The sequence below is a fragment of the Bombina bombina genome, chromosome 2, assembly GCF_027579735.1.
Source record: "Bombina bombina isolate aBomBom1 chromosome 2, aBomBom1.pri, whole genome shotgun sequence".
Classification (NCBI taxonomy): domain Eukaryota; kingdom Metazoa; phylum Chordata; class Amphibia; order Anura; family Bombinatoridae; genus Bombina; species Bombina bombina.
This window is the reverse complement of record NC_069500.1, coordinates 411,391,056-411,404,281: the sequence shown is the minus strand read 5'-3', so window position 1 is coordinate 411,404,281 and position 13,226 is coordinate 411,391,056. Positions and strand designations below refer to the sequence as shown.

General features: G+C 39.9%; 1 protein-coding gene across 1 annotated transcript in view; it reads right to left on the bottom strand.

Annotated features, from left to right (window-relative positions):
* The window catches only part of TXNRD2 (thioredoxin reductase 2), a 566,113-nt gene that overhangs the window by 431,424 nt on the left and 121,463 nt on the right, over positions 1 to 13,226 (bottom strand). Inside the window, 1 exon segment of the mRNA XM_053701924.1 lies at positions 8,541 to 8,619. Coding sequence (XP_053557899.1) covers positions 8,541 to 8,619 — 79 coding nt within the window.

Here is a 13,226-nt window from a genome sequence, read left to right as displayed (position 1 = left end):
TTCCGATGGGAGAGGTGCTGCCATTTCTATTAGGCTGGTGTTCAAAGAGTCTCCTTGGGTAGGGGAGCTTTTATTCACCTGTTTGTGTTTCAGTTGGGATTTTGATAGGCATTCTTTGACTGTTTGCGTTTTATTCTTCATCATGTGATGCGATAGGGGTCCAGAGGAAGAGAAAAAAAAGAGTATGTAAGTAAGTAGTATCACTTTGGTTTAGTAATCAGCTCAGGGGTTAAACGATGGGAGAGAGGTTACTGTGTCAAAGTTCAAAGCATGAATCTAGATCTATGCTGCAAAAGAAAGGAAAGAGCAAGTTGAACCCCTTCACCCTCACCTCATTTCATTCACTGTGCATGCATTGTAACAGTTATGAGTGGAACATAAAACTTGTGAGGCAGGATGTGTATGATCTGTTAGTAATAGGCCAGTTGCAGTTTCTCAGTCTGGCGACTACTTGTCCGTCAATGAAAACACTCCTAAAGTGGATCCCAAAGTGCAGTCTCTAGTTCTGCCCCCTTAGGCTTAGGAGGTAGTTATGTTGTTTCTTGCAGGGATAATGTGGAAAGGAACTGACCGGCTCAGTGGGTGCCTCAGCACATTGATATAATTTTATATGGTGCACACAGCAGTCAGCGACCAAAAAGAAAAAGACGCCTCTTGTGTAATTAGAAAGTCTATAGGGTGATTATTCTATTCTCTGCTGGGGTATTTAGGAATCAACTGTCCCCTTGCTGTCCAGCCGTTAGCCGTTTGAGTGAATGGGGGTCTAATCAGCCACGTGGTAGTAAAGGCCCAGTCAATATATCAATGAGTTCAGTAACTCCCTCTAAGGGTCTGGCCTAGACATCACCCATCAGAGGCCCAGAATGGTAAACATAAAACTTAGGTAGATTGCTTACCCTTTTTTCCCCGGTTTTCAGCCTTATTCCAGGTCTCCTATGGTTGTGCTCGTAAGCGGGCAGGATCCGGGAGGCCCGTAGGCCTTAGAGGGTTGCAGCCAAGATGGCGGAGTTTCGCGCCACTGCACTAAGCCTGTTCTCTGTGAGAATCGTTCTACCCCTGTTGTTTGGGGTGTCCGCTCTGGTGTCCGGCGTGGCCGGGTTCTCTAAAAGCCTCTGAACAGAGGATTGTGGTATGGGGTTTCCCCCGATGACAGCGAGCAGGTCCGTGCAGCTCAATACCTCCGGGTACGTGCAGTGGGCTGAATCGCTTACCTCCTCCTTCCTTCTATCTGCAGCCGGCCTATGTAACTCTCCGGAGCGGAGCCCCGACCCTCCGGAGTGGGGTAACTGTGATGCTGGAAGGGAGTATGCAATCCGTTTTAGGGCTTGCCAAAACCTCCTTAGTATAATTCCTCTCGTCACAAGCCGCTGTGGCAGTACATACAATCGGAGCCGTTAGCTTTAATGAAAAGCTCAGGAGAAGCTGCTCCCGTGTTTATCCAGCTTTCACCTGGATACTTGAATTGTTTTTTGTGGTAAAAAAGAAAAATAAACTAAGGTATTTACAAGAAATATCTGTTTAAGTTCGGGAGCTCTGCACACACACGTCCTCACAGCTCAGTAGCTAGCCCCGCCCCCCGTCAGAAACAATTTTAAAGGGTATATTTATTAGAGAGACTCCTTATTTTTCCTGATCCAAAGTAGCTCGGACTTTGAGGAATTAACCCAATATCCTGAAAAGGACCCAAATTGATCAATAATTGATAAAAGCTTTGGTATATTAGTTCTAGAATTTGCTAAGTAAAGAAGAATATCGTCCGCATATACAGGTGGCCCTCGTTTTACAACGGTTCAATTTACACCGTTTCAGAATAACAACCTTTTTTTCCAGTCATGTGACTGCTATTGAAAAGCATTGAGAAGCAGTGCATTTATTAAAATAGCCAATAGGTGGAGCTGTCCGCTTGTGTTGCAGCAAAGCCAAGCAAGCTGAAATTAATCAGTTTAACCAGACCTGAGCTATCGAGCAGATTTCAAAGGAACAAGATCTTCCTGTCTATAAATCAGTCCAGATTGGAATGCATAGAAAGAAATGTTTGCAGAAAAATGCAAGTGAAGTCTGTGTTGTGTGATTATTTTATTAGGTTTATAATGCTGTTTAGCAAATGTTTTTGTTCATTTAACTTAGTTTAATTATATATTCTGTGTTTTGTGATTATTTTATTAGGTTTATAATGCTGTTTCCCATTTAAAGTCTTAATTTTAAAGCTTTAAAAATAATGTATTAGGTGTTACTTATGACAATTTTGAGAGGGGCCTGGAACCTATCTCCCTCACTTCCCATTGAATTACATTATAAACTGGGTTTCAATTTACAACGGTTTCGATTTACAACCATTCCTTCTGGAACCTAACCCCGGCGTAAACTGAGGGCTACCTGTACAGCTATTTTAAGCTCCTTCCTTCCTATTTTTATACCTTCCAGTTGTTGCCTAATCAGAAGGGGGGAGAGAGGGCATTGCTGACGTGTTCCTCTTTCCAGCCTTATTTCCGGGGATACTAGATTATTAACTATTAGTTTTGTGTGTGGTTTGTTGTACAGATTTTCAATAAATTTAAGAAATTTGCCTTTAACACCAAACTGAGATAATGAAAATAAAAGATGATCATAGTGAATTGAGTCATAAGCCTTTTCAGGGTCTATTGAGATAATTGCCAAGTCAGGGGTGCCGTCTCTCACCTCCAGATCCGAGCCCCCCAGAGTCTTGAAGTAATCAATAGTTAACAACAGTTCTCTTACCTTAGCTGAGGAGTTTCGCTTATAGAGAAACCCAGCTTGATCTTTGTGTATAATATTAGAAAAAAAGAGGATGTAGCCTTTTTGCTAGGATGTACATGAATATCTTATAGTTGGAGTTCAGAAGAGCTATAGGTCTATATGACTCTTTTTTCCTGGGGTCCTTCCCCTGCTTGAGGATTAGGGTAGTAAGTGAAGCAGTGAAATAGGGAAAGACCGGGCAACTATCAATATACATATCATTAAAAAGCTTGCTTAGATGTGGTACAATAAGTGGGGAGAGAATCTTATAATATTCATTGGGTAAGGCATCTGGTCCCAGGGCTTTATTTGATGCAAGTTCTTGAATTGCTCTCGTAATTTATCTCCCAGAAATAGGGGAGTTCATGTTCTCAATTAATTCAGATGTAAGAGTCGGATAGGTAATTTTACCCCAAAAATCATCATGCTGAGAGTTATTCGAGTCTTTCAAGGAGTACAACTCTTGATAATAATCTAAAAAAGTCTTTAAGATATCTCCTGAATCTGTAAGAACATTTCCTTCATTTTGGAGTATATCAATCCCTAGGGATCTTTTATCTCTTTTTACCAAATTTGCCAGAATTTTCCCTGCCTTATTACCGTATCTATAAAGTTTATCTTGGAATTTTAGATCTTTCTGTGTTGACACATATACCAAGAAGGTATCTCTCTCTTTTTTCGCTCTCGTATATTTAAGCCAACTCGTAGATGTTCTTTCTAATAAATGATTATTATACGAGTATGTTACCAATCTTAATACTTCTTTCTCTCTCACCTTAAGCTTTTTTGTTAGGCTGGTAGTATAGGCTATAATCTCCCCCCTGAGAACCGCTTTTGCAGCTTCCCAGAAAACCGCCGGGTGGCCTATATATTCGTGATTGAAACTAATGTATTCTTCATACTTTGATCTAAGCCAATTTTTAAATTTCACGTTTGTTGAGAGAAATAGGGGGAAATGAAAATGGGAAGTTTTAAAGTTCAAGATCATTAAGCTGAAATTCAAGATAAATAGGGCCATGGTCCGACACACAAATGGGTGATATTCCTGCTTTGACTTGCAGTTTGCAGCGCCTTTCATCTAAGAGGAATACATCAATTCTGGAAAGTGTTTTGTGTACTTTAGATAAACGAGTAAAATCTCTTATATCAGGGTTTTGCACCCTCCATATGTCTATTACCATAAGATTCTGGGAGATCTTTTTAATTATCTTGGTCTCTAAGTTATCTCTCTTACTTTTAAGATACTTAGGATTCTGTCCTAACCTATATAAAGTGTATTGTGGTGCCATATTAAGGTCTCCCCCAACTATCAAATAGCCTTCTGAAAATAGCAACATTTTTGATTGCAAGGTATCCCAGAACACTGGATCAAAAACATTAGGTGCATAAACATTACATAGTGTGTATAAAGACTTAGCGATTTTGATTTTCAACATTAAATATCTTCCCTCTGGGTCCACATTTATGTGTAGGACCTCAAAATCAGTAATTTTCCTTATCAGTATAGCAACACCTCTTTTCCTCTCTACACTTTGAGGAAGCGAAAACTTCCCTAACCCATGAAGAATTTAGTTTTGGAACCTCCTACAGTTTTAAATAAGTTTCCTGAAGGAAAGCTATGTCAGTATTCATTTTTCTCAAGTGGGATATAACTGTCTTCCGTTTAATAGTGGAGGTGATGCCACCAATATTCCAAGAAACTATCTTAAACCTGTCTACCCTCGCTCCCCGCACCCTCTGAGCCCAACTTAGAACAATTGTATTTCTTGAAGAACCCAGATACCTCAAAACAATTATATTCAGACATCTTCCATTTGAAATATCTTTTTAACTCTCAGAAATTCTTCTGCCTCTCAGTTTATCAAAAAAATAGTTTTGGCCATTCAGCCATATTTTCAGTCTAGCAGGGTAGATTATGGTGGCTTGCACTCCTTGATTTAAAAGTTTAGAGCATAGTGGAGATAGTTCTTTCCTCTTTAACGAGGTTTCATAGGAGAAGTCCTGAAAATAAGAAGATTTTTGCATCTCCAATTAAAATAGGTTGAGCCTTACGATAGTACTGCATAATAGTGACCTTATCTTGAAAGATTAAAAGTTTGGCTATAATTGGCCTTGGTTTGACTTCTCTATATTCACTGACATTGAGTCTCCCTATCCTATGTGCTCTCTCAACAATAATAGGGGGGTAAGAAGGAGAAATACTCAGTAGCTGAGCTAAGGTAAACAAGATGAATTTTTTCAGATCGTCATACTGTTTATTCTCTGGGAGTCCTACTATCCTGATATTATTTCTCCTAGATCTGTTTTCCAGATCTTCAATCTTGAGCTGCAATTTAGAAAGAGTGATGCTATTAGCTTCAAGTTTAGAATTATACCCCTCATTAATGTCCTCAAGATCTGAAACTCTTCGCTCCACTTCCTGGAGTCTATTAGAGAAATGCCTGACTTTTGTAGCTAGTGCTGTAATATCTTGCTTGATCTCTGATCGAATTAGGTCAAATTTAGGCGCCAGTGCCACTGAAATGTTTTCTACTAATGTATGCATATCCAATATGTTCATTATGGCAGAGAGGACAGAGAGGACTAGTATTTGTTGGATGTATTTCAGCTGAAGTTTCAGTTATATTTTCATTTTTCCTATCTCTAGAATTAGAAGCCATGGCTGGAGAAGTGCTTTTAGTGTAAGAGGGTGTAACAAATTTATCCATGTTAGTGTGAAATAAATACTAATTGTGAAAAAAAAAAGTGTGTGTGTGTGTGTGGGGGGGGGGGGGGGGGGGTCTACAAGAATAGATGGGGGAAAAAAAGGGGGAAGGATTAAGAGTGTGAGATACACAAGGAAACAGAATACGACCAGTTATGGCTCTATAGATTCTTTAATAATAGTGTTGATAGGAATATTAATCTGTAAAGTTAAGCAACTTTTATATTTAATATAGCTATGCCTCTAAAAATTCTGAACTATGGAGCAAGATGGCTAAAGAGAAAAGAAAGTATGCGTATGTGAATGTGTGTAATCTTATACCTTTTTATCCCTGGGTTGACCAGGGTTTCATTAGCTACTCTGCTATTCTCGGTTACTCAGCCCAATATAGGTCAGTGAAGACAAGTGTTAAGCCTAATTCAGATCTAGTTAGGAAAGTTTGAGTAGCCCAAAAAGCAACCAGTATTAGATCAGCACTTAGCTTCTCCAGCACAGCAATTGTATTCCCCTAAAACTCCCTCTACATAAGAGGCAGTACTTTGATCTATTTATCCTAGACAGTAAAATACATCTTGAGCAGCTTGCACATCGTGAGCAGTAACAAGAGAAAAAATGTACTTGTAGTTCAGTATATAATCGGATAGTGATCTAATATATCTATAAACTACCAGAAATACAGTATAGGAGCAGACATCTCTGTAACAATAGGGGTCACAAAAGTTAGTTATGCTCACAATTCTAAAATATCACGTCAATGCTTTGGATTTAAGATAGATAAACTAATATAGTGCTTATTTTTCCCCTATTATTCAATAAGCCACAGTAAGAAAGGTTATATTATCAGCTAAAGTTAGAGCTGATTACTCAAGAGTGTATCAAAATTTGGCCAAAAATATGAATGTAGTCAAGTTTGTCTGCAATCAACAGTATGTTAGGCAAAAGTGTTAAGCATTAACCACAAGAGAGAAAATTTACATGTAGTACATATGTTATCTGATAGTGCTCTTATATATCCATAAGCTACTAAAAATACAGTATAGGAGCAAACATCTCTGTAACATTGGGGGTCACAACAGTTTGTTATGCTCACAATTCTAATAACCCATCAATGCACTGGATTTAAGATAAATAGACTAACATAATGCTTAGTTTTTTCTTATTATTCAATAAACCACAGTGAAAAAAAGATTATATTATCAGCTAAAGCTAGAGTTGATTACTCAAGAGTGTATCAAAATTTGGCCAATAATATACATCAGCAGTATGTTAGGCAAAAGTGTTAAACATTAAACTTAAGTGTGATACCTTCTACAGACCTTCGCAAGAGAATACCAAGAAAAACAGATTGCAAGCAGTTTTGCATATTATCTGGTAAATATCTTATAAGCCTATAATATGTTAAAAATACAACCAAGAGACAGAAATCTCTGCATCAATACAAGGCATAGAAAATCAGTTGGACCTTGTGTGAAGTAGATTAACTACACACATAGAATCATAACATATTGAGCAGAATAATTATACAGCATCAACAAGTATAAGATCTTCTAGAGACCGCTACATAGCATTAGCGGAAGAGAGAGAACAAAAAAAATACAAAAAAAAATACCAAAAAAAAATATGACCTATAAATAATATATTGAATTTACTTAAAGCTAAATTAGCTTGCAATCAGTCCAGTTATTTTCTTATTCTTCAGTAAACCCAAACGCACAGAGGTAATTGCCATCTCATCCCTGCGTAAGAAAAAAGTTAGTCACTGATAGATGCCCTAAAGTTCGGCATATGCACACAATAAGCAGTTGCAAGGATTAATTCTCCTCTTACAACTCAATTTCCTGAGCAAATACAAGTGCCTCAAATTGTAGCTTTCGCAGAGCAAGAGTAAAAAGATTCCTCCGCAGTTAAAGCTCAACAACACAACCCTCTACTTTATTCCTAGGTTTGATCTTTTTCCTTAGGGCTTCCTCCTCCCCTTCTCTTAAATCTTACTACTCCCAGCTAATACTTCCAGCCAAGGTATACTTCTGGAAACAATCGTCTTTGGAGGATTTAATTATATGTTGTGGGAAAAGGAGGTAATATGATATGGGTATCAGGAGAGGGGTATGCGTATCATCAGTATTCTCTGTTAGTTGGTATATACACTTAATCTCGTATGGGCTTCTGGAGGAGAAAGCGTCTCTCAATATGTCCCCTCAGTCTTGACCTGCCCTCTTAGTAGCATAAGTTATGCAAGGTTGTACAAAGAGCCGGTTCCGTCCACACTCACCTTGAATACATAGAGACCCTCCTGGAAGGCGAGCCTCACGTTCGTTCAATCTTTACACTGTGCAGGGTAATAAAGTATCAACAATATGCCCTTGCCAGTGTAGTGTACGAAGGTAGCTGTTAAAAATCGGCTATCGACCCACCTCACGCAGCACCGGTGGGACGGAGGGACTGCCTGCGTTTGAATAAGATGCCGCCATGCCACTGGTAATGCCGTTGGGTATCGTAGTTCCTGGGGCATTAGGATACAATTTCAAAGCGAGATCAAAGTGCACTACAGGGGTTCCCCAGAGTGATACCAAGCTCTGTTGCAGAAAATTCGCCCTAGTCACCTGGCGCAAATACACTACTCAGCTGCAGGGATCTGGAAACTTGCACTGCATGACTTGTGTACAAGCTCCTCCTCCGGAACTCCCAGAGCATGCCAGGAATTCTCCTTTTTTTAAGCAACTTTCTAATTTACTTATTTAATCAATAAGCCAAATGATGAGAGGAGTATATGTGCAGCCAGAAATCAGAAACTAGCTCCAAGCTCCTGAACCTACCCAGGTATGCTTTTCAAGATATGATACAAAGAGAACAAATTAGTTAAAAGTTAAAAATCATGGACTACCTCTCCTGTTCAAAATAAAATCTGAATTTTTTTTATATAAATCTGTTTACATAGAACACTTTGATACGTTTTGTTTAATGCATATGTTTTGCAATTAAAAAGGGAACATTTAAAAGTTTATTACGCTTTACAATCTTGTGCAACATTAGTAAATATAATAGATAAATGAAATAATTTCTCACAGAGGAGCGTTACCTCTTTCCCTGCCTTTGTCAGTCCACGTACACTGTGCTCATCAACAAAACTGGCTTTCAGGTTAAAATACTTGACTTTCCTGAAAAACAAAAAAATGTGTATAATGAAAATTTGACATTCTGCACTTTGACATATCAATGTTTTTCCAATGCACATGTATTCGTAAAGAAGCAGAAAACAACTTTAAAGGGCTTACTATGAAATGTGTTTTTCTGCAATGTGTTCCAAATTACCCACCACAGAGTATTAAAATGCATGGGAAATTGTTACTTCAGGTTTATTTTTTTATTTGAAATAGCTGGTTTGCTCGTTAAAACCAATTGCCTATTGTTCTCAAGGACATATTCATTTGACCCTGCAGAAAGAACAGACCTGTTCATGTTTTCTCCATCTAAACACACAGCCTAGTAGGTTAGATATTTAAATGCTAATTATGGCTGGGGGGCTCAATGAAAACAGCAAGCTATTTCAGATACAAACATATCTCTCCTAGCCCCACTGGGAGGTTAGTGTTATTGTTCTCCTGTTTACATAGCCTTTCTACATATTTTTTAGTGTAAGTGGGAATACAACAGGTAAAAGCAGCGGTATCAAATAACAAAAGTAAAGGTAAAAGAGTTGTTTGCAAACAAACACAATCCAGCAGGTAAAATAGACCACTGTCAACACATTAAAGGGGAGAGATAAAAAAAAAGTGTACGTTTCTTTAATACATACAAAGGGGCTTTAAAATATTATGATTTGCTTTTATTTTATTTAAAAGCATTTGTTTCCTTCCTTGTTTTCATTCTCTTGGTTATGTTATTTAATTAAAACTTTTCTCCATCACCTGTGCTGATTCAAATTTTGTCATAAGCGTAAGTGTTTTCACTTAGAATGTTAACATTCTCATATATAACATTTTCTGGGGTGCTGTATTTTCTATTACAGTAAACTCAGGCGATCTCATCTTTTTTCTCAAATTCAATACAATAACTAAAAAAATAACCATTATACAAGAAAATGCATATAATTAAAAACATCATATACACATATAATGCTCCTCTAAACTATTAACCCCTAATGCACACTTCCCCCAATGCAGAATTTCCCAGCGCAACCTAACTCCGCTACACTGTTATCCCCTAATCTGCCATAAACCCATTGCTATCAACTCCTAAACCGCCACCGTAATAAACTCCTTACTCTAAACCGTCAATACCCTAACATAAGGCCTAAACTAGTTAACCCTTAAACCTCCATGTCCCCAACACAAATTATCCCCTAACCTATTAACCCCCTAACAGTCAAAAACCCCATCGTAAAGTACCCCCCTACACTATTTAACCCCTAACAGCTAACCCCCCAAGACCCCTAACCTAAGACCACCTAAGTTACACAAAACAAAAAAACACACTACTACTACCAAAAAATAAAACAAAAATAAAATGTATGCTAACCTGATAAATGTATTTCTTTTTTGACACGATGAGTCCACGGATCAGCTTAATTACTAATGGGATATTCACCTCCTGGTCAGCAAGAGGAGGCAAAGAGCACCACAGCAGAGCTGTTAAATAGCTCCTCCCTTCCCTCCCACTCCAGTCATTCGACCGAAGTTAGTAAGAGAAAGGAAAATCCAAGGTGCAGAGGTGTCTGAAGTTTACATAACCCACAATCCATCTAAAAGAACAGGGCGGGCCGTGGACTCATCGTGTCAAAAAAGAAATAAATTTATCAGGTAAGCATACATTTTCTTTTCTTTTTTAGGACACGATGAGTCCACAGATCATCTTAATTACTAATGGGATTCAACACCCAAGCTAGAATACACAGATGATACGGGAGGGACAAGACAGGGAATCTAAACGGAAGGCACCACTGCTTGAAGAACCTCTCTCCCAAAAGCGGCCTCAGCCGAGGCAAAAGTGTCAAATTTGTGTGAAGAGAGGACCAAGTTGCAGCCTTGCAAATGCATTCCACAGAAGCTTCGTTTTTGAACGCCCATGAGGAAGCAACAGTCCTAGTGGAATGAGCTGTAACTATCTCGGGAGGCTGTTGTCCAGCAGTTTCATATGCAAAACGTATGATACTCTTCTGTCAAAAAGAAAGAGAAATAGCCGTAGCTTTCTGACCCTTGCGTTTTTTCTGAGAAAACCACAAACAAAGAAGAAGACTGACGAAAGTCCTTAGTAGTCTGCAGGTAAAACTTTAACGCATGGACCACGTCCAAATTGTGCAGAAGTCTTTCCTTCTGAGAAGAAGGATTAGGACATAAGGAAGGAACAACAATCTCCTGATTAATGTTCCGATCAGAAACAACCTTAGGAAGAAATCCTAATTTAGTACGTAAAACTACCTTATCTGAATGAAAAATAAGATAAGGAGACTCAAACTGCAATGCCGAGAGCTCTGACACACTCTGAGCAGAAGAAATAGCAACAAGAAATAGAACTTTTAATATCTAAGGAATGCATAGGCTCAAAAGGAGCCCCTTGAACTTTGAGAACTAAATTAAGACTCCATGGAGGAGTAACTGGTTTGAACACAGGCCTGACAGAATGATTGTACATCTGGAACATCCGCCAGAGGTTTGTGTAACAAAATAGATAAGGCCGAGATTTGCCCCTTTAAATAACTCGTCGATAAACCTTTCTCCAAACCTTCCTGGAGAAAAGACAAAACTCTAGGAATCCTAACTCTACTCCATAAGTAGCCCTTAGATTCACACCAATAGCAATATTTACCCCAAATCTTATGATAAATACTTCTAGTAACAGTCTTATGAGCCAGAATCATGGTCTCTAAGACAGAGTCAGAATATCCCTGCTTGGATAAAATTAAACGTTCAATCTCCAAGCAGTCAGCTTCAGAGAAACTAGATTTGGGTGAAGGAAGGGCCCCTGAATCAGAAGGTCTTTCCTCAACGGACGTCTCCAAGGTGGCAGAGATATCTCTACCAGATCTGCATACCAAATCCTGCGAGGCCAGGCCGGTGCTATGAGGATCACGAAGCCCTTTCCTGTTTGATTCGAGCAATTACTCGAGGAAGAAGAGCAAACTGAGGAAACAGGTATGCTAGACTGAAGGTCCAAGGAGCCGCCAGAGCATCTATCAGTTCCGCCTGGGGGTCCCTGGATCTCAACACGTATCTCGGGAGCTTGGCATTCTGCCGCGATGCCATGAGATCTAATTCCGGCTGACCCCACTTGAGAATCCACTCCCCCGGATGAAAAGTCTGCCTGCTCAGAAAATCCGACTCACAGTTGTCCACCCCTGGGATGTGGATATCCGACAGACAGCAAGAATGGGCCTCTGCCCACTGAATTATTTTGGATACCTCTGTCATCGCCAAGGAACTCCTCGTTCCTCCCTGACTATTGATGTAAGCCACTGAAGTTATGTTGTCCGACTGGAACCTGATAAACTGTACCGAGGCTAACTGGGGCCAGGCCAGAAGAGTATTGTAGATCGCTCTCAGTTCCAGAATGTTTATGGGTAGAACAGACTCTGACTGAGTCCATGATCCCTGAGCCTTTAGAGAGCCCCAGACTGCTCCCCACCCTAGAAGGCTGGCATCTGTTGCCAAAATCACCCAAGATGGTCTGCGAAAGCAGGTTCCCTGGGAGAGATGATCCAGAGATAACCACCATTGTACATAGTCCCTTGTCTCCAGAAGAAGTCGAGGAGACAAGTCCGTATAATCTCTGTTCCATTGCCTCAGCATGTTCAACTGCAGAGCTCTGAGATGAAAGCGAGCAAACGGGATGATGTCCATTGTTGCCACCTGACTCCATGCACTGAGCCACTAATGGTCGAGGAGTGGACTGAAGGGCTAGACAAGTATCGATAATCTTTAATTTCCTGACTTCTGTCAGAAAAATCTTCATAGACAGAGAGTCTATTATGGTTCCTAAGAAAGTTACCCTTGTATTTGGAACTAAGGAACTCTTTTCTAAATTTACCTTCCACCCGTGGAATCTTACGGCTAGATTTAGAGTTTTGTCGGTAACGACCCGAAAAGCTAACGCTGGCTTTTTTCTGGCCGCACCATAAAAATAACTCTGGTATTGAGAGTCCACATAAAGGCTGCGTTAGGCTCCAAAAAAGGAGCGTAGAGCATATTTAACGCAGCTTCAACTCTTGATACCAGAGTTGCTTACGCAAGCGGCCTCAAAAACGTGCTCGTGCACGATTCCCCCATAGGATACAATGGGGCTGTTTGAGCTGAAAAAAAACCTAACACCTGCAAAAAAGCCGCGTTCAGCTCCTAACGCAGCACCATTGTTTCCTATGGGGAAACACTTCCTACGTCTGCACCTAACACTCTAACATGTACCCCGAGTCTAAACACCCCTAACCTTACACTTATTAACCCCTAATCTGCCGCCCCCACTATCGCTGACCCCTGCATATTATTATTAACCCCTAATCTGCCGCTCCGTACATCGCCGCTACTTACATTATCCCTATGTACCCCTAATCTGCTGCCCCTAACACCGCCGACCCCTATATTATATTTATTAACCCCTAATCTGCCCCCCACAACGTCGCCTCCACCTGCCTACACTTATTAACCCCTAATCTGCTGAGCGGACCGCACCGCTACTATAATAAAGTTATTAACCCCTAATCCGCCTCACTAACCCTATAATAAATAGTATTAACCCCTAATCTGCCCTCCCTAACATCACAGACACCTAACTT